The 27,599-nt window shown below is 37.9% G+C and overlaps 2 protein-coding genes across 4 annotated transcripts; both read left to right on the forward strand.

The window, feature by feature from the left end:
- Positions 1–1,647: 1,647 nt before the first annotated feature.
- LOC114481766 (sodium-dependent neutral amino acid transporter B(0)AT2-like) lies at positions 1,648–10,825 on the forward strand. Of its 3 annotated transcripts, none has more exons than XM_028476804.1 (12): positions 1,648–1,731; positions 3,561–3,771; positions 3,899–4,056; positions 4,225–4,345; positions 4,445–4,620; positions 6,769–6,879; positions 6,974–7,215; positions 7,306–7,489; positions 7,965–8,166; positions 8,276–8,435; positions 8,515–8,677; positions 8,918–10,825. In XM_028476804.1, exons 2-12 carry the CDS (start codon positions 3,561–3,563, stop codon positions 9,155–9,157), a joined length of 1,968 nt encoding a protein of 655 aa, XP_028332605.1. In that variant the 5' UTR covers positions 1,648–1,731; the 3' UTR covers positions 9,158–10,825. The 3 variants fall into 3 exon arrangements, with proteins under 3 accessions (XP_028332605.1, XP_028332606.1, XP_028332604.1); XM_028476805.1 differs by lacking the exon at positions 1,648–1,731 and adding an exon at positions 2,197–2,255; XM_028476803.1 differs by lacking the exon at positions 1,648–1,731 and adding an exon at positions 2,678–2,769.
- Positions 10,826–15,865: 5,040 nt separating this feature from the next.
- On the forward strand, positions 15,866–26,264 carry LOC114481298 (vesicular glutamate transporter 1-like). Its single transcript, XM_028476004.1, has 13 exons — positions 15,866–16,359; positions 20,459–20,711; positions 21,672–21,790; positions 21,890–22,004; positions 22,096–22,183; positions 22,869–22,955; positions 23,128–23,264; positions 23,954–24,103; positions 24,197–24,329; positions 24,521–24,631; positions 24,725–24,852; positions 25,247–25,316; positions 25,547–26,264. The coding sequence occupies exons 1-13, from the start codon at positions 16,298–16,300 to the stop codon at positions 25,822–25,824; spliced, it is 1,731 nt and encodes a 576-aa protein (XP_028331805.1). The 5' UTR covers positions 15,866–16,297; the 3' UTR covers positions 25,825–26,264.
- The last annotated feature ends 1,335 nt before the right edge of the window (positions 26,265–27,599 follow it).

The raw sequence follows: 27,599 nt of genomic DNA on the forward strand, positions 1-27,599 counted from the left end.
TTTTTCTCTCACCGACACCGAAAAGCAACTCTTTGACACAAAAGCCAGGCTTATAATCTTTACTGTTGCAGAGATAAATACACCAGAGTAAAGAATAAAGTAGAAGAACATGTAGTTTTAACTTGAATGGACTCAAATATAAGTAATTTGGACATTCAAATGTTTTGGAAATTCATTTCATTTTGAAAAATATACTAGAAGTTAGTTAATATTTGATTTTTTTTCCATGTGTATGGTGCATTATGTGACCTACGAAATAACAAACAATGATAAAATGAATTAAATGTTAACATGTTATTGTTCTTTTTTTCTTATAAATTCATGCAATTGTAATGACTGAATTTTCAAGTGCTACGAAGGCATCATTCCTGCATGTATTTCTAAATCTGATTCTGTAAAAACCAGTTACTCATAATCCATAAATCGTACAAAGAATCCTTCTTATGTCTCGCCCTTCCACATGAACTGTGCTTACTTCTAAACAAACAAGCCACTGATTGCTTGAAAATAGTTTATTCTAATTTTAAACCTGAAGTGATACTAAACCCTGAGTACAAACAGTCCAACCACAAGACTTTTAACTTAATGAGAGGTGATTTAGAAGCTGCATATGCAATGAACAACAATAGTGGTTACTAAAGGAAGTGAATATTACTGGTTTTATGAGGTTAAAGGCATCCGATTGTTTCAATCGTGGTGTATACTTACCCGTTTTATGGGGTTTTCCTTGTACAGCTGGAAGGCATACATGAATTGTGGCCTCCAATTTCTGCGCTAACCAGCATTTTCAAAGTAGGATTTCTTTTCTCTTGGTAAATGCAACGTCCAAATCTATCCACCGTAATATTCCTGGTATTCCTAGGAATAATATATAGTGTCCAAGAAACTGAATGACTCATAATAGGCACTAAAACGTCAGATGTAAATGCTATCCAGGCTCCCTCTGGATCGATATATAAAGCAATCCTGATGTGACATAAACATGATATACAAAACGCTGATTGGCTAAAATCTCCAAAATGACGACGCCCACACATTTAGGGATAATACTGTATATCTGAATTCTAAAAGTTGATAGAAATGACTCCAAAGACATTTTCTTACATGAACTAGTGACAAAGTTTTATTATTAAGCATTGGAGCTATCACTATCATCTAATCATGTGATGAGTTGTGTACCACTTTTAGGAGCTATCCTCAAGGTTTATTTTTGACACTAACTTCATGCATTTCGGTCATGGTTTTTAGTCATTCTGCGTTTCGTTTGCCTTTAGAGCCTCTTTAGTCAGTTAAAAGAAAAGAAACAAAGTTGGGAAAAAAAACTAATAATCGATTAAATGTAATAAAGGTTAAATTGTAATAAAGTCCACTGGTTAGCTGTCGAATCAATGTGTGTTGCAGTGTAAATCAAATGTTAATGAATTCAAGAAATTGATTATCTTGAGAATTTGGAAAAATGTAAAATGCATGTGAAAATATGTTCATTTTACATGTCCAATGCAAAAAGTTACAATAAATAACAACAACACAAAGTACACTGCGTTGTGTTTTGACGTGGCTTCGTCAAACACGTGGACAGAAGTGTTTCTTTTTTTTTTTTAACACGCGCGCATACAGGCGCGTGTGGGCTAGATTCGAGTGGGCGGAGTCTGATGAATAGAGAAAGTTGACTTTGGTTTGAGGACATCTGCAAAATTATTTCTAGGGAACTTCGCTGCTTGACACCTCGAGGTATTTATAATTTACTTATAAACACACGGTTATGTGGGTGATTTCAGTGTTTATTGTTGTTTAATTGTTTGTTGAGTTTGTTTTATTTGCCTTTAGGGAAGGATAAGCAAAGGCATACGTGGCAGACAACGAGTGTGTGTGTGCGTGTGTGTGTGTGTGTGTGTGTGTGTGTGTGTGTGTGTGTGTGTGTGTGTGTGTGTGTGTGTGTGTGTGTGTGTGTGTGTGTTACACGAATGATCAGGTCAGTGTAACTGGAAAAAGTTTACCATCGATCGATATGGGAAACATTATCAGGATGAATATTGCTCGTAATAGTCAATATTTTTCTAGCTTAATAATTTGTTATCGTAGGGTCAGATCATTAGTCATCTAGTGCCATTATACACATTTTAAAAACTATGACATTAATTGTAGTTTTTTCCTCAATCAAATGTATTTAAAAGAAGAAGAAGAAGAAGAAGAAGAAGAAGAAGAAGAAGAAGAAGAAGAAGAAGAAGAAGAAGAAATACACTTTTCCAACCTGAGTAATAACCTCATTATAATCATCACAATTTAATTTATATATTTACTTTTATTTAGATGCATTTGTTTGTTTATTCAATAACATGAACAAACCAAACGATAAACCGGGCGTGCCTATAAAACAGAAGATCAACGTTAATTCTTGTTTAATGTTGTCATGAGTGTTTCATGGGGGGAAATATAGTTTAAATGGCATGAAAGAGAAATAAGTTCACTTTATTTCCTTATTGCAATGTAAAATCAATAAATATTACATATTATTAGGATTTTACATCCACCATGAGTATGCACTCTCAGACCCCCACGACCTTGTGTGGGATTGAGTTAATATAGAAGATAAATTAACTAAATAATTAATGAAATTGTTTTTTCTCCTTTTTATGCAAGTCAATATATCCTATACTTGTGTGGGGTCCGTGAACGCATCATTAGAATAGGAAGGTGTGCCTATTGCGTCACCCGGAAGCGCGTGTCCACGCTACAACAAACCTCTCAATACCGCCAAAAAAAAAAACCGTGAGTTCCTTTTAATATCGGTATTCCAACATTTGCTGTTTGTGTTTTTAGCTATAGTGTGTAGAAATGAAAAGCTAGAGAGGTTTAGTTATTGGGGCTTTTAATTTGAAGGCGGTGGGGCGCTTTGTGTTTTTTTGAGTTGTAGTCAGCGTGGGAACCCACACCTGTATCGGCCTGTTATTATTAAAAGTGTCTTTTCTCCTTCTGTGTGGAACTTTTTAAAGGGTGGGGGTTGTTACTACTGTGTTTGTAGTGAATTATCATTAAGAGGCGGTGGACGGAGCTCAGCTCAGCGGCTTTAAACGGATCAAATGAGGACACAACACTGATGAACTGCAGATATTGAAAGCCATTACACGGACACGTGTTTGTATGATGTGGGCAGATGTTATGGTGTAGCACATCTGTTTTCTAACGGGGTGTCAGTTTAGATACAGTGCGACCACACTGAGACAGCTGGTGAGACCCTGACTGATCGGTTATTAACAGAAAGTGTCTATTCGTGACCCCGGGTGCGTGTTAGGTTATAAGTAGAGGTGTGGGGGAAAATAGATTTCACGACTTATCGCGATTTTTTTTGGTCGCGAGTTTGACGGTATGGTCATTTTCAACACCGCACAGACTACAAGCTGCGATATATCGAGTATATTCGATATATCGCCCAGCCCTACGTCTGTTGCATTTATATTTTTTCCGTATATTAAACTTATTGTACTTTAAATTAAAAAAAAAAACAGTTTTTATTTAGTCATTTTTATTATGTAAACTTATTAAATGTATTATTTTCTCAGATGGAGAAACAGCCTTTGCCATCTGATGACATCAGTAAGGAAACAGAGGCTGACGGCGGCTATGGCGAGGAGGACACGCAGCTTGCATCAGAGCCTGCGGCCCGGGCAGGGTGGAACAGTAAAATCGAGTACTTCCTGGCTCAGGTGGGGTTCAGTGTTGGACTAGGAAACGTCTGGAGGTTCCCATATCTGTGCCACCAGAATGGAGGAGGTGCGTAGCGCTACGATCACTCACAATGTTTGAAAGATTGTGAACAAAACTCTTTTTGTATTAATACGTTGACAGTTGTATTCCTGATTATTATTATTATTTTATTTTATTTTCTTTCCTCCTCTAGGATCTTTCCTCCTGCTCTACGTGCTGCTCATGCTGGTTATAGGCATTCCTTTGTTCTTCTTGGAGCTTGCTGCTGGTCAGGCTATTCGCCAAGGCAGTATTGGAGTGTGGAGGCACATCTCTCCAAGGCTGTCTGGGATTGGCTACTCCAGCTGTGTGGTAAGAATTTGATGACTTTTGGCAGGATGTTGCTTTGTTCAAAATGTTACAACTTTCTCTTTTGAGTTAAATTGTAACTGACAGCACAACAATATAAATGACTATTTATCATTTATTTCTATTTGCCATCTTGGTTTCTACGGGCAAACATCTGTGAAATATCTGCAGGTTTGTTTCTTCGTGGCTCTATACTACAATGTGATCCTTGCTTGGAGTCTCTTTTATCTCGGGAACTCCTTCCAGTACCCGTTACCATGGGAACAGTGTCCAGAACAAGGCAACACAACAGGTAAACTTTAAATTTCACACGACACCACTCATTACTAAATGGTGTTTACTGTACGTGAAGTCCGACTGGTGACTGACTTTCTGCTTTTTCTTGTTCCAGTAAAAGAGTGTGCACTGAGCTCTAACACGTCGTACTTCTGGTATCGTAAAGCTTTGGATATCACCGACTCAATTGACGAAATGGGATCGTTCAACACATACATCGTCCTGTGTCTGCTGGCAGCCTGGACCATTGTGTGTTTAGGAATGTTCAAGGGTATCAAGACTTCTGTGAAGGTATTGGTTTTATCCAAATAACACCGTCACCAGATCTATCCACCCATATAACTAAAATATCTGATAATCCTTTTCACAAGCGTTCAGCATTTTAATTTCCTTCTACAGATAACACACTGAGACAATTCCCACAGATAATTTTCCTTTGATTTTTGTGAGAATCTCCAACTTTTGGAGAGATATTGGATAGTTGGTACTAGTGCTGGGCCATAAAACAATAATATATATTGTTCAATAATTTCACTAGAGTTCATTAGAATAAAATATTTAGTACTAGGGATAGACCGATATGGATATTTTAGGGCCGATTACCGATACATACTGCTGATTTTCTTGAGCCAATATTTTGCCCCCTCAATTTACATCATAAAAAATACACAATGATAATAATAAATTTCACGAGTCTCAACTTTAAGAAAAAAGAACATTTATTGAAATTAACAACGGTGAGGTAGAATGGCAACAAGTAAAAAATATTTAACAAATATTAAAAAACGTGAACGGTGATGTAGAACAATTGAAGCATATTTCTGCTCTCTGTAAATATTGCGGATCAGCGAACGCAGCAGCCCGCATCGGCCGATGCCGATACATGTAAAAAATCGGCCGATAATATCAGCCGACCGATGTATTATTATTAAATTATCATTTATAATTTACAAAATACTAAATGTGTATGATTAAATATTTTTTAATAGTCTATATTTGGACATTTTTTCACTTGTATTGACTAGTGATGTAACAATTCACTCAACTCCCGATACGATTCGATTCACGATACTGGGTTCACGATACGATTCTCTCACGATTTATTTTACAAAATGGGACTGTATATAAATGACTGAAAAATATTCCTTTATTTTTTTTGGGAAAATACTACACTATTTTTCATTGTCAAAAGAATCCCTTGATAAACTATTCAAAACAATGCAATTTAACTAAAAATAAATCTTGAATGAAATAAATAAAGGAATAATACAAATGAAGAAGAAGCTTATTATTTAAAATCTGATTCTATAGTAAACAAAACAAAACTGTATAATAGTTATTTTTCTTTTTAAAAGTGCAACTGAAAATGTATTTTGTACCTTTACAATTGGACTAAAAAAAAAACAAAAAAAAAACAGTCATTTTACTGTATTTAGGTCAGATATTTGTTTGAACCAGCAGAGGGCGCTGGTAACCCAGTGGTCGGTTGGCATGCAGATATTTTGCAGTGAGGAAGAGATGCTATGCTAGCAGACAGAGCTAATAGAAAAACGTGACTTTTACAGATATTCACGTAATATTACAGATATTCTTTCGGTGCTAAAGGGGTAATGAATCATTTATGAATATGTTTAAGAGTAGAAGGCGGCCAGAAAGAAAGTATTAGCAGATTTCGCTCGCCGCCCACACTTCTGGGTAGCGCCCTCTGCTGGTTAAAAAAAAGTACTGCGATTCAATTTTCACAGCATCGATGTGAATCGTTTTACCTATGAATCGATTTTTAACTGCCTTATGATTAATCGTTACATCCCTAGTATTGACCTTTTTTATATGTTAAAAAAACACATGTTTAAATAAAGTAAAATTACTGGCATTCAGCCTTTTTTTCTCCTGTTCCCCTTTTTTAATAGCATGAAAAATAGTTATCAATATCGACTGCTATGAAACACTTATATCGCAATACATTTTCCAGGCTTATCGCACAGCCCTAGTTGTAACACCTTTTGTTGTGATAGGGTTGACCTTTGACTAAAGGGTGTTGTGACTTCTCTTTACGGGTGCTGACTGATGTTTGTGGAATCATATCAAAATGTTATAACCACCTTGATTTCCACATTCCGAGCAGGAGGAACTCCCTGTCATGTGTTGGTCTAGAGCTCTGAGTCGCTGTAGGTGAAAATCTTGTGGAATGTGATGATGTAAATAAGAGAGAAAAATTTGTATATTTGTTGACTTCCTGAATGAGACTGATTTCAGCTAAATGTGAATATTGCACACCAGCATGATCAGTTTGCATCGTTCATTTTTCACACACACTAACGTACATGTTTTAGCTGCTGATGTCAGATGTTTCCTTCTATTTTTACCAGGGCAGCTCCAGTATATAAAGTTCATTATTTCAGATGGAGTTTGAAGTATGAGGTCCTGTTTGTCTCCTAGGTGATGTATTTCTCCTCCATCTTCCCCTACGTCGTCCTCTTCTGCTTCCTCATCCGAGGCTTCCTGCTCGATGGAGCTTTGGAGGGCGTCACCTTCATGTTTTATCCCAAGGTATTTACACATAGCATACATGTTAACCCACTATTGTGACCTCCCAGTCACTCATGGAGGGTGAGAGCATCACTGACACACCGTTTTGTTACAGCTGGAAATCTGGGGAGATGTGCAGGTGTGGCGGCAGGCGGCCACGCAGGTGTTCTTTGCGCTTGGCCTCGGCTTCGGATCAATAATCGCCTACTCCTCCTACAATCCTAAGAACAACAACTGCCACCGCGATGCCTTCACTGTCTCCACCATCAACTTCCTCACGTCTGTGCTGGCCACTCTGGTTGTGTTCGCCGTGCTCGGCTTCAAGGCCAAAGTCAAGGTCCAGGATTGTGTTGTTAGGTGTGTTTCCACGTGTGCTCGACTAAGGCTTTCTATTCATGGTTAGCATCTGAGCTAAATGTTTTAATGTATTTATTTCTCTTTTTTTAGTAACACTGAGGAGCTGGTGGAGCTGTTTAACAATGGCTTTGTGGACCACAGCCTGATGCCTGCCTTTAACTACTCTGACTCTGCTTCTGTGGATGTAGACGACTACCGCAGCTGGTTCAAACAGTTTGGAAGTAAAATCCCTGTAAACCTGTCGGACTGTGACTTTGAAAAAGAGATGCAGAAGGTAAAGATTGTCTGATGTCTTGTCAGTTTCAGGGTTCTCATCAGCGCTGTTGAGTGTAAGGGCCCCCTCCGGTGTAATTTTGCTCCCCAATGGAGTGGTGTCGTCCCATTCGGTGTGTTTCAACCAGTGTGTCCATAACAGTCCTAATATTACTGTGGGTCTCACATAATTCCTAATTTGAATTTGGAAAGTGTCTTTGAATCACTTTTCAATTCAATGTTATTTCTTGTCTATACAGTGTCTTTGAGTGGAGGACCTATATCAAGCATAAGTAACTCTCAAACGACATTCATCATGACCCTTCACCAATTCAACAAATAACTTTTATGCTTTTAAGTGAGGCAGTAACAAATACTATAAAGAAAAAAAGACACATTAGATCCCCCTATGCTGCAAAAAATCTCTAGTGAGAACCGTAAGTTTTCTTCAGTGGGATGTTGTTTTGTTCTTAAAGAGATTCTGTGCTTGTTTTCAGGGCGTGGAGGGCACAGGTCTGGCTTTTATCGCCTTCACTGAGGCCATCTCCCGCTTGCCGGGCAGTCCTTTCTGGTCTGCACTTTTCTTCCTCATGTTACTTAATCTGGGGCTCAGCACCATGTTTGGCACCATGGAGGGAATCCTCGCTCCCCTCACTGATCGCTTCAAGATTCTGGCCAACAACAAGACCAAATTCACAAGTATGTGATCATTCAGGAGATCTCAAATGTACACATTCACAGCCCTGGTTTCATTTATAAGTTTATTGGGTTGATATTTGTTCTTTAAGAAGATATGTTGTCCTTTTAGTTTTCAGCTGCATTCTTGGCTTTACCATTGGCCTGCTCTTCACTCAGCGCTGTGGAAGTTACTTTGTCACCATGTTTGATGATTACTCTGCCACTTTGCCCCTCATCATTGTGGTGGTTTTTGAGACTTTCACTGTGTCTTGGCTTTATGGAGCCGATAGGTAAGTCGTTGTCTCCGTATAGTCTTTATTTCATAATAAATGTGTAAATCTGATTAGTTTCATCACTACGGTTTTCAAGGTTTCTTGACGACATTGAAAGGATGCTGGGCTGGCGTCCCTACGTTGTTTACAAGTACCTGTGGAAGTACATTAGCTTACTTGGGATGCTGGGACTGCTGGCGGCCACCACTATTCGCATGGTCATGAAACGGCCCACGTATATGGCATGGGACAAAGAAACTGTACGTATCATTCACACAGTAACAAAACTAACTGCTGCATTCATGGATTTAACCAGTGCTTCTCAAAGTGTGGTGCACCCCCTGGTGGGGAAAGGAGGTATGACAGATGGGTCCTGAAAGTTGACCTTAGTTCAAAATGGGGAAAAGTTTGAGAACCACTGGATTAAACAGATTTTTGTAAATTGAGATGAAGTCATTATCAGTGATTGAATCTTCTTTGATTGTTTTGTGTGTTTCCAGGCGACTGAGGTGTACCTGCAGTACCCTGACTGGGCTTTGGCTGTTTTAACTTCTTTGATCATATTTGCTATGTTGCCCATCCCAGTGGGTTTTATCCGTGCTCTTCTGCTGGAGAAGAACAAGCGGGCTTCCAGAGACTCTGAGATTGGACAGTACAGTATAGTAAACACAGACGAGTCTCCAATGACTGACATGGCAAATTTGGAGCCACCCAACAGGCACGCATCCTCACTTTCCTGAGCCCTGGATTCCATTTGGAAGTTTGCACCCAAACATTAAAGTACCAGTCAGTGTAAGGACGAATACGTCACATGATTCACCTTAATTTTCACACTAGTGCTTAAAGAGTAACTAATCCCCTGTTTCTGCTGAATTTAAAAAATGCCTTGATTAGAAGCACAGAGTCAAAAACATCACCGCTGGAATGCACAGAGCATTAGATATCCTCAAAAACTGTCAATCAATGCTCAATGAGGGCTGTGATTGGAGGAAACCCTCCTCCCTCATCTCAGCTTTTATAGGAGGGGCGGGGCCAACAGTGACAGTTGATGAAGCAGGGGAATCTAAAGAATCCGTTTCAGCCAATAGCAAAATTCACTCGTAATAGCCGGCGTTCAACTCTTATTGGCCAGTAACTCTGACATTTTGCAACTAAATACGCAACATTTAAATACTTATACTAAAATGTTGGATTAGAATCCATCAACAGCACAACTTAATACCCAAATACATATGTATTCAGCAGAACAAAGTTTTGGGGTTTAGTTACTCTTTAAGAACAGCTGCTGAATCAAACTTTATTAAAATATGACCTGTACTGATGACTCATGCACCTCTGTTACGTGAGTGGTAATGACTCGTTAACTGAGACTCAATGAACAATGTGGATGAATTGAGTTCACTGAACTTGGCTTAAAATGAGAAACGCAAAGAGATTACGTTTAAAAGCTAAAATTTGTATCTCGCAATGTAACAGGGCAACAGAATCCTGTTGGTGTTTACATTTAAGGGCTAGCTGCAGGCTTGATAGCAAAATTAATGTCAACATTCCTTGTGAAACCTATGGGAGTCCTCTGAGGACTTCTGGGAAAAAAAGAAAAGTTTAATTATTATTATACATCAATTTTATATAGTGCTTTTCCAGGTACTCAAAGTCGCTTTACAATGAAGGGAGCAGTGTTTGGGGTCGGTGCCTTGCTCAAGGGCACCTCGGCAGTGCTTGAGAAGTGCCCTGGCACCTCTCCAGCTACCAGAACAACTTTCGTTCTTTTTGGTCCGTACTGGGACTTGAGCCGGCGACCCTCCGGTTCCCAACCCATGTCCCTACGGACTAAGCCACTGCCGCCCCAAATGTGTCAAAACTGATACTTTAAGGTAAATATCTATTTGTGACGTAAATATGTTTGTAATAGATATCAAGTGTCTTTTAGATCAAATGTATTATGTGGTTGTAAAGTGGGATTTATTTATGCATGAAATATTTTGGATGTCGTTAGTTGGTCTTGACCATGCCGTGTTACAATCTACTGCAGGTGCAGCTTTCCCTGTAATCATGGTGTTAATTTTGTAAATAATTGCATTTTTTAAGTCCTCTTCAGCTCCGTCATAGAACAGCCCTAAACTCTGTCACTTGTATGACTTTATGATGCTGTTGTGTAAGTGAAAGTCAGCTTGTGCATGTATGTTTATTTAAGGTTCAATTCAAATGCGTTCTTCCAGTTTGTCTTTAACTACTATATGTTTGATAAGACTTTTGAATTTAAATGTTTTTAAAGACAAAGACTTTTTGATCAAACTGAATACATCTCTGGTGTTGAATCAATGATGTAGTATTTTTTTTAGTGCTGTACAATTTTTGACACTTGTTACAGTTCTTATAATAAAAACGCTTTTAAGCCTTTTTTTTAATTTATTGTTTAGTGATTCCTAAAATTTTGCTTTAAAAGATAAGTTGGAAAGCACACATCAGGCGTGTTCCTACTAATGTCTCCAAAAGCCTTGCGGTAATCAATAGCGCTAATCATAATGCACTCCACACCTTGTCCTGCTCTTTAATTCAGCTACACCTATCCTACTGTGTGGAAGTAAGGGGCAATAATTACATAAATATAATACAGTCACTATTTCTGCTACAGAAAAGGGCTGGATGAATTATATACAAGGGTGCGTATTTTGAACACACAAATCCTCTCTGTCTCAAATCAAAATTATTAAAAATGCATGCACAGTTTGTTCATAGCTTATTATTTATTACCTGTTCATATTCAAAATGTTTTCTCGTGAATATCAGTCGTACGGTTTGAGAGAATTTAGGAACTTTGTGGTTCCCAATCTATTTCAAGCGTCTGTGTATGAGTGATTATTATTGTGTAGCCCATCCTTTTTTGTTTGTTTTTGGCACTATTCACTTGAAATGAACACAGCTGAAACTGCAATCATTTTTAATTCCAAAGCCAGTCTGACTCTGAGCATCACAGTTTAATTTATAATAAAGTATCACATTAGTTTTGATCCTTGGAACAAAAGGAGAACATGTTTAAAATGTTACTTACCAAATTTCCATGTAAATACCCTCCAATCATTGGAGATTGGAAATTTGGCAAAGCACCTGAAACATATCCTTGTTCATTTCGAATTTATCGTCAGAGTTGAATCATTTCTTACCAGGAGCTGCATGCAGGTGTCCCTTAGGATATTGCAGGTATTTGGGGACTTTGGTTGTCTTGGATGCGTTTTCTCCTCAGAGCGCAACAGAAGCAGAGGAGACGGAGCCGACACCACATCAGAGAACAAAGCCGTTGCCCTTTGGCCTCAGGTAAGCACTTTATATTTATTTTATTTATTTTTTTCTTAATAAATATTAACTTGACAATCAAAAACCAAACATACACAGATTTAAATTGAAGCTAATTTTTTCAACACAGTTTATTACACTTAATCTTTACATGTAAGGAAACAATCTGATATTCCTGTGTAGGAGTGAAAGTGGATGAGCCATGATGTTGGACCGGTCAGTTTTTTGCCTGCTGCTGTTTGTTTCCCTGAGCAACTCTCAGAGCACGGCTCCATCTAAGCAGGAAGTCGGCCTCCATCATGTCCCAGCAGCTTCTCCTCACCCTGCTCCTCGCATAGGAGACCTGCTGAAGAAAGAGGAAAATCTAAATACCATGAAGACATGTAAGTGTGGCACAGGGATATAAAAACCACACAGATGAGCATGCAGTAACATCTAAAACATGCAGGACTGTGTCTCCCCAGGACCGCTAATGGAAACTCCTGGTCTATCAGAGGTTGAATGTTATTATTCAGCTCGCCAGGATTTTCTGACCAGGGTTTGTGTCTCTCATCAGATGCTCATGTGGACAAAGATAATGCCAAAGCTGGCCTGTTCATCGCTGCAGCTCTAGGGACGTTCTCCCTGATGGTGGCACTGTATTGTATTTACAACAACTTTTACGTCAAACACCAGTACTTACACACTCAACTCACTGACGATCCAGGTACGTGTTTTGGCCCTTGGCTATAGGAGAGAGGGTTTTTATATTTGTTGGTGTTTGACTGCTTTTAAATGGGTTTTAAGCGGAGGTGAAAGTAATGGATTACATGTACTTACGTTTATGTAATTAAGTTGCTTTTATGGATACTTGTGCTTTAAATGTACCTGTACTGGAGTGCGTTTTTAAAAAGTAAAGTAATTCATCTCATTTCTACACCCGTTTACTGACCTAATTATTATTTTCGCATAATCCATACTAGTATGTTCTGAGTCGTACCATTTCTGATCAACGCCCAGCCCATTTCTTGAGTTCAGAGTGGGGTTTCTACGTATTTTGTTGTTACCCACATGGTACATTTGGTGCGGCACTGTTTTAAAATTCATAAATGTAGCTACACTTGGAGCCTGAGATTTTTTATTTTATTTTTTTTAATTTAGAATTGAATTCATTGGTTTTATGCTATTTAAAACGTAATTGTACATTTTAACAGACCTTTTATTTTATACCGATGCGTTTGGGGAAAATAAATTAATATTCCGTTATAGCCCCATGTACCAAATGACTTCTTATGTCATGTTATACATTATTTATTTGTGTCTGCTGGCTCGTTTAAACTCTGTCCTGTGTCTCGTCCAACATTAACCTTGAATCTAGGCCAGGGGTTCTCAACTGGTCTCACCTTGGGACCCACATTTTGTCAATGGGTCCCACTTTTTTTTTAGAATTCAACCAACCAAATTTAGTTTTTCAAAAACTAAATTTGTGAATTTGAAGATTGTGAAAACACACACAATCTTTTTTTAAAAAACATAAATTTTTATATTTTCCTGTGCAACATGCATTTCAGTGCATGTCTGTCAAAAGAAAAATGTATTTCAAAATAAAAGACACGTCCAACATGAGACATTAAGTATTTATTTTTGACCAACTGTCTGCGACCTACCAAGTACAGGTCCATGACCCACAGTTGAGAATCACTGATCGAAGCCTTTTTATGAACTTATTTCTGATGTTTGGCTCGTTTTAGAATTTGAACTTCACCTTTTGGTGCATTTTAAAAAGTTGTGCCACAAATGACTATTGATGGATAAGAAAAAAGTCTGCATGAAAAATCTATAATGATGTTTCTGTGTTCCTCCTGAGAGGAGTTCAAGTACCCCAGTTTAAGAACGACTGCATTAGACCAACCAGGCACAAAGTGACTTGATGCTACTTTACAAACATGTCCCCAGCAGCTTTTCTCTTCCCGTCTTTGTGATTCCTTTGTCTCCTGAGAGCCATTTAGACTGCGTTATTAATTGTGAGCATGACAGAACATGTCCTGTTGCCGTGCACGCTTGACCTTTGTGCTGCCATGTGGAAGCACTATAATAATGACTTGTTACATGTTGTGTTTGCACAGAAGACCCTCCCTCAGATGCCACTGATCCTCCACCAGTGGTTTTCCACGGCTCGGTTCAACACAGCGCATTAGACGTAATGAAAGCTGGTTACGGCTCCCTTTCCCATTCTCCATCCATTATCTCTATCCCACCCAGTCTGTCCCCTCCTCCCTCCTCCATGCCCTTCCCTCCCCGCTTCCTCTCTTCTTCCTCTCACTCCTTGAGAACTATATCAGCCAAGGACCTGGAGAAGAACTGCATCTGAAGCAAACTCTCATTACATTGCTGCATGATGGATGATTTGTGTAAAACTGTATGTGGGATTTCTTTTCCTACATCTCCTGCATGTGACCTAGGGTTGAATTAAGAACTATAGAGTTTGCATGTTCTCCATGGCCTTGTTTAAGTTTTTTTTTTATACCTCTCACACATTGAGTTAAAAGCCTTAAGGGTGTGTGGGAATGAGTAAATTCAGCATCCACTGACCTGCAGAATTAGCAGGAATTTGAGAAATGTACATGTTTTAATATAAAATCATAGTAAATAAATCAAAACAAATAAAAGTGAAAGGATCCACTTTAAAAAAAAAATAAAAAATTTAAATGTATTTAATGTGTAAGCGGTTTGTTTTAAAGAGAAATTGTACTGCGGGAATACCCATATTTGGCCGATTATACTACATATATACATGTTTCATTAAACTGGAATCCATGTGTCATCATAAATTTCTGCAGAAAGAAAAAAAAATGTGCTTGAGCTCTACCTGTTTTTTTTTTTTTTAATAACTTTGCTACAGTATTTAGATCATGCGTTTATTTGCCTTTGACTTTAGAGTGAACTCTAGTGTCCTTTAAACTTTTTAAATATTACTAAACAATGAAGAAACTGTTTTTATATTTATAAAAAAAAAAAAAAAAAAACTACACACAAATGAGTAATTTCACCTTTTTAATCAGGCATATGTATCGTCACCCTCATAACGAACGTGCATAAGTCATGTTTTGGCCATTTTGAGATGTTATGCCTAACTCATGCATTTACAAAAATAGATGAGTTGGGCGTAAAATTCCATGCTACAGTTTAGCCTACACTGGATCCACACAATGTACAGAGGAGCTCGACTCATCTATGCTTTAAAAGGCAGAACATGTGGAAGTATATGGTTACATTTAACAAATATCCTGTCATTGTTGTAATATATCAGAATAAATATTCACAAATCGATGTGTTTTTGGAAATATGTGATAAGTGTTATGTTATTGCAGACCTGAAGTCAAAACAGACGAAATGGTGCATGTGAAAGAAAAAACATATATGTATGTATTTAAAAGTTCTGCTTGTTTTTTTTTTTTTTGTTTTTTTTAACTGAACGCAGTACTGTATATACATTTAAAAGAAACGATTGGTTGCAATATTGCTGCATCTTCAAAACCAAAGGCTGCCCTCTAGTGGGAAAAAACCTGAATGAACACAAGTTGGAGTTGGGAGGGATGAACTGGAAGTTATTTTTTATTTTTTTTTGGAAAAAAAAAAAAATGAATCCTATATATATATATATATATATATATATATATATATATATATATATATATATTTTTTAAGTAATTGTTGTTGAATTGGGATTCTACATCATCACATCAATTATTAGTTAAATTAAATTATTCAATGACTTAAGCTCACCGCCATCATTAAGGTTAATTTGTGGTCTTTTTTTTGTTACATATATAAAAGTAAGCGCCTGCTTAAGTCGGACCTCCTGTTTGAAAGAACCATTTTGTCTTATTGAAGTGCTGTCATTTTAATGCTGCTTTATGAACAAAGGACGCATGAAGAAACAAGAAAATCATCATCTGTCCTGTATTTTTATTTCTCCAAAGATAGAGGTTTGAGTGTATTGGCATATATGGTGTAGTTTTATATACTTTTTCAATACTATTTGGCTCATAAAGGTGATGTTAAACGAGAGTCCAGCCCATAGATAAACCTACCCATCCCTCCTTAGGCTGTGATGGCTCCATCAAACCGTGTCCACTCTAATTCTCTCCATTCAAGGCTTGTGCGCTCCCAGAATAGTCGCTGCTTAAAACGCCGACCGGGTTTTGCGGAGAAGGAAGTGACATGCCTTCCTCTTACTACACGGAGAGATTAGTGCGCAGGTGGCAGTAATCTGTTTTCAGGACCACGGTCAGAGGCACTGTTTGACCATGGTTTCTGCCCAAAGTGTCCTTGTGCGCTCCTCAGACCGTTTCTCACTCCAAAGATCGTAGAGAAGTTCTTTTGGGACCTTTTGGACGCTGGTGAAGATGTTTATCATGCATCTGATGACCACCGAGTTTTTGATCAACCACTGTGACTGCACGCTGACTGCAGATCTGCACCAGAAGCTGTGAGTTGAAGGACTTTGGAGAACCAAGAAAAGTGGGGTTTTTTATGTGTGAGTGAAGCACGGCTGTGCGCTCAGGGCACACTCTGCACCGGGATCCGGTCCTGGAGCCGCGAGGATGGAGATCCGGCCGGACAGATTTAAGGCTGTGGCAGCCCAGACTCTTGGGAAAATCTATGGGTATGTCAAATAATTCTCTTCTTTGTAAGGAATCCAGGAAATCAAAGAAAAAAAGATTGAAGTTGTCTATTAGTTGGTTTTCATGCTGTGAAGCTGTGTTTTTGTGCTGACCACAGGGGAAAGGATGGTTAGATCATTCCTTCTTATAGGACACAAAGTGCTCGCAGACTAAGTGATGTGTGCAACGATTGCTTGTGTTTCCCCTGAGCTGCACTGAAAGGTCCTGAAGCTTGAATTTAATCTGATCGCTCACACACGCACTGATAAGTGAATTACACCTTCACGTGCCCCAAAACCTGTCCCCCCCCCCCCACCCCCACAAAAAACAAAACACACAAAAAACCCAAGAGTTAGATTTCACTTTTAGACCAAACTGTTTCACAGGCATGAAATATGAAACTAGTGATCGATTTATGCAGACTCTTTTTTTAGATCTCCCCTGCAGTATATACTGTCCCATCACAAGCTCCACCTCAATTCAATTCAACTTTATTTATATAGCGCTAATTACAACAAAAGTCATCTCAAAGCGCTCAAAATATAAAATTTGTAATAAAAAAGAAAAAACCCAACAAAGTGGGGAGAAAATACTCCATTCTAACAGTTTACCTCAGTAAAAAATAAACCTCAGTTTATACAAAGAGTTTATCAAGATGTAGTGATGGAGCATGTTTTTATTTTTCATCATATAATCAATTTGAATGTGGTTTAATTTAGTATATCACATCTGTCACTGTGACAACTTCTAATCAGGTTCTTCAAAAATAACCATGAATTTCACTTGATGCAAGTGGAGAAGTTGTCAAATTCCTTCATCCTTGTTGTCCATAAAATTGCAATAAAACCCCGCCACAGCTGGAAACAGTGCCTGATGTTATAAACAGAGGCCTGGCTATTGATCTAAGAGTAGATGCACTTCCCTTTCTTTCTCTCGGGATTTGATCCAGCGCCTAAACACTTAAATCCTCTCCAGAAATAGCCTCCACCCTTCCAAGCTGTCGGCCCATGTAAATCCCTGCGCTCTGTACACCTGCAGGTCTCCTCCCTCTCTCCTGTTAAGTAGCCTGATAGCTCCCCATCGTGCCCCCTCCCCCTCTGCACACCAACATCCAGGATTACACACTCCCACCTCTGAGTGAGAGCCCGGCCTGTATAAGCTTTTATTTCCGCTCAGGTGTTCCGTGTTCGTCTGTGCGTAAAAGGCGCACGATCCAGCACGCAAGAGAAAAAGTTCTCAGTTATCAGCGCTTTGTCTTCTTATTTTTTTTTTTTTTTTTTTTCACTGATGGATTACAGGAACAGAAATCAGTAGCACATTTTCTAAAATAATTTCTAGTTATTACCATTTATAATCGTGTTTACGAGCAATAGTGTTCAGATCTTTCCGTTTCAGTTCCCAGACCAGACTGGCAGGAAAACTTTTAAATTTCACTGATTAAGACAGAAAAACAGGGAGATGGTCACCATCCACCCACTCATCCATCCATCCATCCAATAAACCACTAAATGTTTCATCCTTATCTTCTTCATGTTCTTTTTCTCATCAGAAATTCATAATAATTCATATTTTTAAAGACTAGGAGGGAACAATGTATGAATCCCACACAATGTGTATGTGTTATACCATTTAATTCCAGCAAGTTCATTTTGTCTTCTTTTCTGAACAATATGTTAACGTTTCATTTATTCGGACAACTTTTCTCAGGAAATTTACTTTGATCTCCTGACACGTTGACTGACAACTGTCAGTCTTCCTCTGAGGCGTCTGCTGACTGCTTTGGTGTGGCCAACTTGGGATGAGAGAACATTTTTACTCCGCCACATCTGGGACTCTGCAGAACTGTGAAATGGGCCACGCCCCCCCAAAAAAACTCACAAGGACACATCAAAGCGATCAGCAGACGCCTCTGAGGAAGACTGACAGTTGGCAGAAGATAAAAGTAAAAAATCCTCAAAAAAATGTTTGTCTGAATAATTGAAACCTTACCATGGCATGTTGTACTATTTTTTTTAAAAGTAAATATTCACAGAAATTCATTATTTTATGACAATTTTTGTCAACTAAAAAAAAAATGTCCATAATAAATAGATTTTTCCACACAGGAAGTCTTGCTTTTGTCGTCAATGAGTGTTTCAGCCTTCCAAACAATCCCGACCAGTTATTTGACTCCCTCCAAACCAATCAATGACTCCATCCTCTTGACTCCACTCTGAAACAACGCGCTGAACTGTCCCGACATTTGTCCTTGAAGTTCAAATTCTATACTCCAGAGACGCATGCCTACACTTGCTGGGTTGAACAGTGTAGCTAAATAACACGTCTTTAAAATGTATAAATGTCGTCTAGTTTCTTTCATTGTGCTGTGGTAATGACAGTGGGTAGAAGAAGGTCAGGAAGCTTGTGAGGATTAAAAAGGATTTTCCTTAACTCGGGGTCAGTCATGAAAAGTCACCACTACTGATACATTAGAAAACATGTGAAAAAACAAGCAAAGGCTGATCCTCTGGGTACAGGGAAATAAATTGGTGTTAAAACAGAGGAAAAAATGTTGAGAATGGTGAGAGTGAGTCAGGGGAACTGCCGGTAAAAGGCAGGGTTAAAGATGCAGAGGAGACAGGAAGAATGAAGAGACAGACTAAAATAGACCAAGAGAGCCAGAGATATAAATAATTGAACAGTACAAATCATTAATACTTGAACAGAGTTGAAGATTGTTTGAACCCCAGCTTACAGTAACTAACAGAGCTTGTATGTTTTATACGGGAAGCTTTTATTTTTCAATGTGCTTACAGCTGGAGGTTTGATTTCAGTAAAGTCCAAAATAAAGAGTTAAACAGATGTACCTAAATGAAGATGCACTGATTAAGCATCTGTATGATCACTGTAACAGGATTATCACTGGTGTCATCTGTATTTATTTACGTTATCTCTTAAAAGGAGGCGTAGCTGTTTGAATAACTGTGGCAGTTCATAATGCTTCCTTTGGCTTAGATTTAATTAAGTTTGACTAAAGACTTCATATTAAATCCAGCTTTTATTGACTTGTAGTCAATAGTTTTTGTTAAGAACAATTTTGAATTGGACTAAATATCACTAAAACTAATTGCAGACAAGATTTTGATATAATTGATTGAGATGTTTTGTCAAAAAAAAAATAAAACAAAACAAAAAACCTTTATAATAACTGAAAATAATCAGAACAAAGTCCGTCCAACAACTTTTATAGTTGGTGTAAGTAAATAAAAAAGGTATGACAGGATGTTAAGTCAATCAGAAGTAAGGTGGCTTGGTTTTTGGTGGAATAATACAATTTTTTAAATGGAAATAGATAATAATTTGGTTAAGATTGAATTTGTTGAAGATTAATTAAAATAAAGTTATAATGAGTTTGGTCTAAAACTAAAAAATAAAGGCTTAAACCAAAATTTTTAGACTAAAACTAAGCTTAATCTACCTTTAGATAGAAGCAGTTTCATACAATTACATTTAGTTTGACCTTTAGAATGAAAGCTGAAGGCTGACCTTAGCGGAGACATGTTAACACAGAGCTGATTCTGCATCACTCCTTCTTTCAAGAACTCAGACCGCAGTGCATGTTTAATAGATGCTGCTGCATGTAGATACATATTTGATGCTCAGTTTTTTTTTTTTTTTGTTGCTCTGAATGCTCACAGAGGTCATTGTTTCTCAGAGAAGTTAGCCTCAAGGTGAAGGAAACAGTTAGTGTAAACACTTGTCAAATTCATAGAAACATCAGGAATACCAGAAGTCCCAGATAGCTGTCGGAGGAGTGAAGTTATGAATTAAAATGACAGCAAGAAAAAGTGTTTGAACGTCTTGACATTTTTATCCTGCTTGGCTTGACTTGATCATTCGCACTGTGGATTACGCTTTATCATAAAAATCTCAACAAACACTACAACTGTTTGCAGCTACAGTATGTGAGCGTGTTCTTAATAAGAAAGGAATGGTTGCAGCAACAAATCAAAAGGTTAACTGACTTTAAACAAAACAGGTTTACGTTCTCCTCACAACGATGTGACTGAATTGCAGGACATTGCCGTTTTTGAGCAGGCTTTTTGTCTTTTTGCTCCTCAGGGCTCTCGAGAAAAAGCAGGAGAATGGTGAGACCATCGAGCTGTCGGCAGAAGGCCGGCCGGAGCTGGTGGAGGAGAAGGAGATGCCAGTGGTGGACTGCACCTGCTTCGGCTTGCCAAGACGCTACATCATCGCAATCCTGTCCGGCATTGGGTTCTGCATCTCCTTCGGTATCCGATGTAACCTCGGAGTGGCCATCGTAAGCATGGTGAACAGCCACACCACCTACAGAGACAACAAGGAGGTCATTGTGGTGAGTGCTGATAGTTTCTGTGAGCCACACAGAAGGACAAGAAGGAAGCAAATCTAGACAAAGAGTGTCTTCCAGGGGTGGTCTGGGGCAAAAATTCAGCCCTGGCATTTTCTATCATGTGGTCCTTAATGTCTTAAATTTAATTACTGTATTAATCCCCCAGAAATTCTTCAAAGGGGGGAATGTTTAACCTCTTTTTACCTATTTCCTTTGACCATTTTGCAACTTTCTTTTTTCCAATTTTTTGCCCCTTTACAAAACATTCTGACACTTTTCTCAGACTTCAGCTTCCTTTTGCCAATAAATATCAGTTTTTCCCTATTTTTTGTCAATTTTTGCAAGTTCTTTTTGACACTTTTATCGATTTCTTCTCCTTTCTTTAATTTTTTTGGCCACTTTTCATCCAAATAAGCTAACTTTTGCCCAATAAATACAACTTGTTTCCTTTTTCCTCCTACCTTTTGCCAGTTTTTGTTGCACATTTTTGCCCTTTTTTTTTACTGTTGTTTTCCACATTTTGCCCATTTACGCTACCCTTTACATACCTGCTAGTTCCTGCCCAAATCTTTTGCCATTTATGACTGCTTTTGGCCTATTTTAGTCATTTTACACTATTTTCTTGCCTTGTTTTTGCCACTGTTGGGCAATTTTTGGCCACCTGTTACCATGTCTGCCTCCACTAACTCGTCAAAAAAAAAACAAAAAAAAAAAAAAAAACGTAGTGGCCCACTTTGAATTGACCATCATCGACGGGCCACCGGGACGATGCACGGTATGCCAGATGGTCAGTCCACCGCTGGTGTCTTCTCTTCTATTCTGATAAAGATAAACTTTAATGGAATCGTTGAATTGACATAAAGTGTTTTCCCTTGTTCTATAATTCCACCCTGTGTTCAATGTTAAGGTAAATCCCTTCCTTGTAATCATTAATTATTACGTTTCCCTGCTACCTCTCTTCAGAAAGCCCAGTTCGACTGGGATCCAGAAACGGTGGGAATGATTCATGGCTCGTTCTTCTGGGGATACATCGTCACTCAGATTCCAGGAGGGTTTATCTGCCAAAAGTTTGCAGCAAACAGGTTTGTGAAAACAAACACAACGTGAAACAATCTCTGTGCTCCTAATTTGGGAATGTTGAGATGTAACTACTTTTTCCTTCTGCTTGTTGTCTCTTGTAGAGTTTTTGGCTTTGCCATAGTGGCCACATCATGCCTAAACATGCTGATCCCAACAGCAGCGAGGATGCACTTTGGCTGTGTCATCATCGTCAGGGTGTTTCAAGGACTGGTAGAGGTAGATGAATCTTTTTTTGTTTTGTTCATCTTAAATACAGTGAACGTGCTGTCTGTTAATACACAAGATTGTGTTTTCTACAACTCCTCAGGGTGTTTCATATCCTGCGTGTCACGGTATTTGGGCGAAATGGGCCCCACCACTGGAGAGAAGTCGCTTAGCCACGACAGCATTTTGTGGTGAGCTCATGTTCACTTTGCCCACTCAGCATTTTTATGGAATAAGTATCAGCAACTGATGCAAAAGACACCTGCGTTTATAGAGCTGCTAAGCTTTTGTAAAGAGCAATATAAAGAGCAAAATAACATATCAGACATAGGCAACCTGCAGCCCTCGTTCTAATTTTGTGCGGCCCGCAGAGTAAACGCACAAAATCACAAAAGAAGAAATTTTCAAAATGACCTAAAACTATACAAAATTAAAGAAAACACTAAAGTACAACACATATACACAAGAGGGCTTCAAAGAACACCAGATTATCTAAAAACACCAAAAAAAGTAACAAATACACGTAAATGACAGGAATATATACAAAATATTGCTCTCAGATCAGACCATCACATGTTTGTGGCCCCCACGGTGACAAAAGTGTCCCGTGTCGGCAATACATCAAATTATTTAAACTCCCTAGAAATTCACAATGTATTGTTTTTTTGTTGAAAAAATGCAACAATTGCACAATGATGTTTTTTTTTTTTTTTTGCAAACCGAAGCATTGTTTTTTTACCTGTCATGCCATGAGTTTGATACTTTTTCTAACGCTTATTGATGAAACAGTTAACTGTAAATGTATTGATGTTACATTATATATCACAATACCATTGAAAAGCATTTTCACCCTTAACATGTTGTTACTCTCATTAGGTTCTTATGCTGGTGCTGTGATCGCCATGCCTTTAGCTGGAATCCTTGTCCAATACTCTGGATGGTCATCTGTCTTCTACGTATACGGTCTGAGATACTCAAAGTCTGAGATGAAGAGAATTTTATGTTGTTAATATTTGTAAACGTAACAGATTTTTGCAGCCCTTCTTATAATTGCTAATTCAACCCCCTTCATATATTTCCAGCTAAGATTATACTTATCGTTGTCTGTTTTTTATCCATCCCCCCCTCCATGAAGGAACATTTGGTATCATGTGGTATTGCTTCTGGATCCTGGTGTCATATGAGAGTCCAGCAGCTCACCCCAGCATCACTGAAGAGGAGAGGAAATACATCGAGGAGAGCATCGGCGAATCAGCCCAACACACAGTGACGGTCAGTTTGCAGCAGATGAGTCTAAATTCCTTGAATCACTTTCTATCTTAGTGTTGTTTTTTCTTCACTTGCTTCAATGTGCTGTTTAGTTTGTCTTTTTTTTGCCAATTTTTTCTAAATCAAAGAGCTCAAATGAAGTCTAATTCATTTAAATGCACGTGTAAATCAAACTATGTTGGTCAAAGTAATGCACAACACACATTGCAGATATGAGCTTTTAAATTAAATAAGAAGTCAAGTGATGTAAAAATGCATTTTAAGAGGCATTTTTACAACTGACAGGGTAGTTTGTTTGTTTTCTTTTACAATTTCAAAGCTAGGGTAATTGTGCAACAAGTCAGAACCAAATCTGATTAATAATATGCTTCACGTTAGTGCTAAGATTTTTTTTTTTTTTTTTTTTGAAAACTAAAGTTTTTAACATTTTTTTTTTGGAAACTTAAAGTCCTGTGTTTATTACAGTAGTTGAATTTTTGTCATTAATGTAAATGAAGTCTTTTTTCCAGATCAAGTAGTAGGATGTTTATATATATATATTGGACCTAGAATAGAGCCCTGAGGAACTCCTGACTGTGGAGTTTCTATAATGTGTATGTTCTACAGCTGCACATCTCCTTTTCTGCACATGTAATTAATCCATTGTTTTAACATGTTAATTCAATTATTGTTTTTCCAATTCTGTCTTGTAGAAGTTCAACACACCTTGGAGAGCCTTCTTTACCTCAATGCCAGTATACGCCATCATTGTGGCCAATTTCTGCAGGAGCTGGACCTTCTACCTGCTCCTCATCAGCCAACCTGCTTATTTTGAGGAGGTGTTTGGGTTTGAGATCAGTAAGGTAAGAAAACCCTCACTGTAGTCGGGTTCCGTCCAATTATCTTATTTCACTGCATGAGAAAAATAAACCTCTCTCCGTCTTTCTCTCATGTAGGTGGGCATAGTGTCTGCACTCCCCCATCTGGTTATGACCATCATTGTGCCCATCGGGGGTCAGATTGCAGATTATCTACGCTCAAACCAAATCATGACCACCACCAATGTCAGGAAGCTCATGAACTGTGGAGGTACGAATGGATGCTGTTATTAAAACCAAGCCCAAACCCTAATGAATATAGTAAGCTTTAGTTTGAGTTAATCAATAAGTTTAAGTTTGCTGCATTTTTAAAGGTAGAAAAACCAAAAGTAAATTTTACCTAATTGATCCAAGCCTCTGTATTGTGCCTTCATGTATAAAACCTGCCGTGGGGTGTTACAGGTTTTGGGATGGAGGCGACTCTGCTGTTGGTGGTTGGTTTCTCACACACCAAAGGTGTTGCTATCACATTCCTGGTTTTGGCTGTAGGTTTCTCAGGTTTTGCTATTTCAGGTAAGAGACAATCTTGCTTATATACATGATTAGATCTTCATATACTGTAAAGGGGAATATGGTTTTAAAACAATGTTCTTTTTTCATCAATAGGATTTAATGTCAATCACTTGGACATTGCACCACGATATGCTAGCATCCTTATGGGTATCTCCAATGGGGTCGGCACATTGTCTGGTATGGTCTGCCCACTTATAGTCGGCGCCATGACGAAGCACAAGGTGAGAATATTATCAATAGAACACATGATGATATTTACGCAATAAAAATCATGGCATGAAGCTGAATTTTACTACATTGTGTTTGACGTTTTGCATTCGTCTGCTGTTGTTATGTGGGTTTGAAATAATTAATCATTATGAGTACAAATACAGTATATGCTGGGTCACTATTCCCTCCTGGAGTCAGAAAACATGAATCTTTTGGTACATTGATGATGCAATTAATCATTGAAGTAAATGTGTGTGTGTGTGTGTGTCTGTGTTAACCCTGCATTTAGATGGTAAATTTACACAATTGCCATGGGAACTTCAGATCAGAAGTCAGATTAAACAGCTGGAACATTACGTATAGCTTCTTCTTCTTTACCATTTACCATCTCGTCTCCCTCTCTAGACCCGGGAGGAGTGGCAAGGCGTGTTTCTTATTGCCTCACTTGTCCATTATGGAGGTGTCATATTCTATGGTGTGTATAATCCATTTAAACATCTTATTAATGTGTTCAGAAATCAGAATCAGAAATGTTTTTAATGGCCATGTACAGTTTTAAGGACAGTACAAGGAATTTGTCTTGGTAGTTCAGTCATATGAAAGGATGTGTTTCTTAAAAAATGCTATAGAAAGAATGAGTAATAGCTAAAAACTGAGTGCATTTTGGTGCTACATTGAATAATTTGGGTTGTGTTGGTTCTTAAGGTCTCTTTGCATCTGGAGAGAAACAAGTTTGGGCCGAACCCGAACAGCTGAGTGATGAAAAATGTGGCATCCTCGATGAAGATGAGCTTGCGAATGAAACAGAGGAACTGTATCGTACAAGTGGTGGAGGTGGGTACGGAGCCATGAACCAGGCCTCCGATCCAAACGGAGGTGGGGGCGGCTGGGTCTCAGACTGGGACAAGACAGAGGAGTACGTTCAACCAGCCGGAACCAATAACTACCTTTATGGTGGAGAAGGAGACCGAGAACTGACATAAAACCAGCAGATCCATTGCACACAAACAACTTTATCTGTGGGGATTTATATCTGAGTGCGGACAAGGACACTTTTTCTGCAAGTCTGCCTGTGTCATCATTATTGAACTCATTTCAACTGCACATTGGAGGGAAAATCCTTAGTAATTGTAACACGTGTGTGTGTGTTTGTGTGTGTGTGTGTGTGTGTGTATGTGTGTGTGTGAGACAGTGTTATAGAAACCTTCAGCCTTCCTGAAATATTTGTTGGCGGAAAGCTGCTGTTTAGGTCTTGTATACGGCTCACTTTGATGTTTCTTCGTTGTAGATATTTCTATGATAACCGAACGTGACAAGAGTCGAATTTCAATACCTCTTGTTTCTATACTGTGGGGTGCCGATTGTAAACGTTTTGCAACATTTAGCAAACAAACGACGTTTGATAAATTTTTCACGTTACTTTTGACCAGATTTACAGCAATATTTGCGAAATTTGTTTACTTTTCTCTTAAAAATGTAATAACAATGTTAAATCTAAATGTTAAATCTGTACCTAAATGTTCAAAATCAAGCATTTAAGATTTACATTTAACATTTAGATTAAGATTTAACATTTCGATTTAGATTTAACATTTAGGTTTAACATTAAGATTTAATATTTAACATTTCGATTTAGATTTAACATTTAGATTTAGAGTTAACATTTATATTTAGATTTAACATTTAGCGGTTTGCTGCTAAATGTTGCAAAAAGTTGCTGTTTATTTTAAAATGCGGAACCTTACAATCGGGCCCCCATACTATAGTCTTTAAAAAAATGCACATTTCAAATACCTGATGACCCTGTCAAGTGTGTTAAATTTGTAAACTATAAAAGGAACATTAAAGTAAAACTAAACTAAATATAACATAGTCTTTATTCCCACGCAGAAGAGCAGCCCATGGACCTGCAATGTAAAGGTTCACTAAAAGTTATACATGAATATCTTAAAAGCAGTGTTGACTATCATCCTTTTTAAAGCATGAATAAAAAAAATAATGATGTGCCAATACACCAAGGGTTTATTTTTGTGGTGTTGGTATATAAAAAACTTCATATGCAACAGCTTTCTGTGATGCTCTCTAATTTGCTAATCAGTTTTAGGTGCAAGTTTTCTTAAACAAAAAAATTAAGGCCTATGTGTATTTAACAGTTTTGAAAATGCCTACATAATGTATTATACTCTTCGTAACATGACTGTGTGTGGAGCAACTTTTATTTGTTACTTTAAAACCTATTTTTTTTAGTTTTGCTGGTCTTAAATATTTTTTTTAATAATTTGCTTTCAGGATTTTTATTTATTTATTTATTTTCCATAACTTAACCTCAAACACCAAATTGAACCAAAATCAATTAATTATTCAAAGCCTGATTAACAAATAGTGATCAATGTATCAGTATGTTTGTTTGTATATGTTTGTTTGTATATGTAGTAAACTGTGTGGATATTTCCCAAAATAAAAGTTTAAGGTTGAACTGGTTGCACTGCGTCAGGTTATGGGATGGGCCTGTTTCACTGACTGGAACTCACAGGATAATAATACAAAGACTCGTTTTTCATTAAATGTACTTCAGTGTTTTCTTCATCAACATGTGAGAAGCATGTCCCTAAAATTAACCGAGTGCAATGTAATTTCCCTTCAGGGATTAATAAAGTAATTAAAATTCAAAATTCAAATTATTTATTTATTTAATAATCAAATAAGGTGATGATATCGCTCTAGACGAGGAATTAAAACTGTCCGTACACCGTTATTA

Source organism: Gouania willdenowi, chromosome 19 (assembly GCF_900634775.1).
Source record: "Gouania willdenowi chromosome 19, fGouWil2.1, whole genome shotgun sequence".
NCBI classification, from domain to species: domain Eukaryota; kingdom Metazoa; phylum Chordata; class Actinopteri; order Blenniiformes; family Gobiesocidae; genus Gouania; species Gouania willdenowi.

What these genes read in the sequence shown, in the direction of transcription:
- LOC114481298 (XM_028476004.1), top strand. Translation starts at nt 16,298, where the DNA reads ATGGAGATCCGGCCGGACAGATTTAAGGCTGTGGCAGCCCAGACTCTT. An exon ending in CAAAAGTTTGCAGCAAACAG is followed by an intron (nt 21,791 to 21,889) that starts GTTTGTGAAAAC and finishes TGTCTCTTGTAG; the next exon opens with AGTTTTTGGCTTTGCCATAG. An exon ending in ATCTGTCTTCTACGTATACG is followed by an intron (nt 22,956 to 23,127) that starts GTCTGAGATACT and finishes CCCTCCATGAAG; the next exon opens with GAACATTTGGTATCATGTGG.
- LOC114481766 (XM_028476804.1), top strand. Translation starts at nt 3,561, where the DNA reads ATGGAGAAACAGCCTTTGCCATCTGATGACATCAGTAAGGAAACAGAG. An exon ending in CCTTCATGTTTTATCCCAAG is followed by an intron (nt 6,880 to 6,973) that starts GTATTTACACAT and finishes GTTTTGTTACAG; the next exon opens with CTGGAAATCTGGGGAGATGT. An exon ending in TGGCATGGGACAAAGAAACT is followed by an intron (nt 8,678 to 8,917) that starts GTACGTATCATT and finishes GTGTGTTTCCAG; the next exon opens with GCGACTGAGGTGTACCTGCA.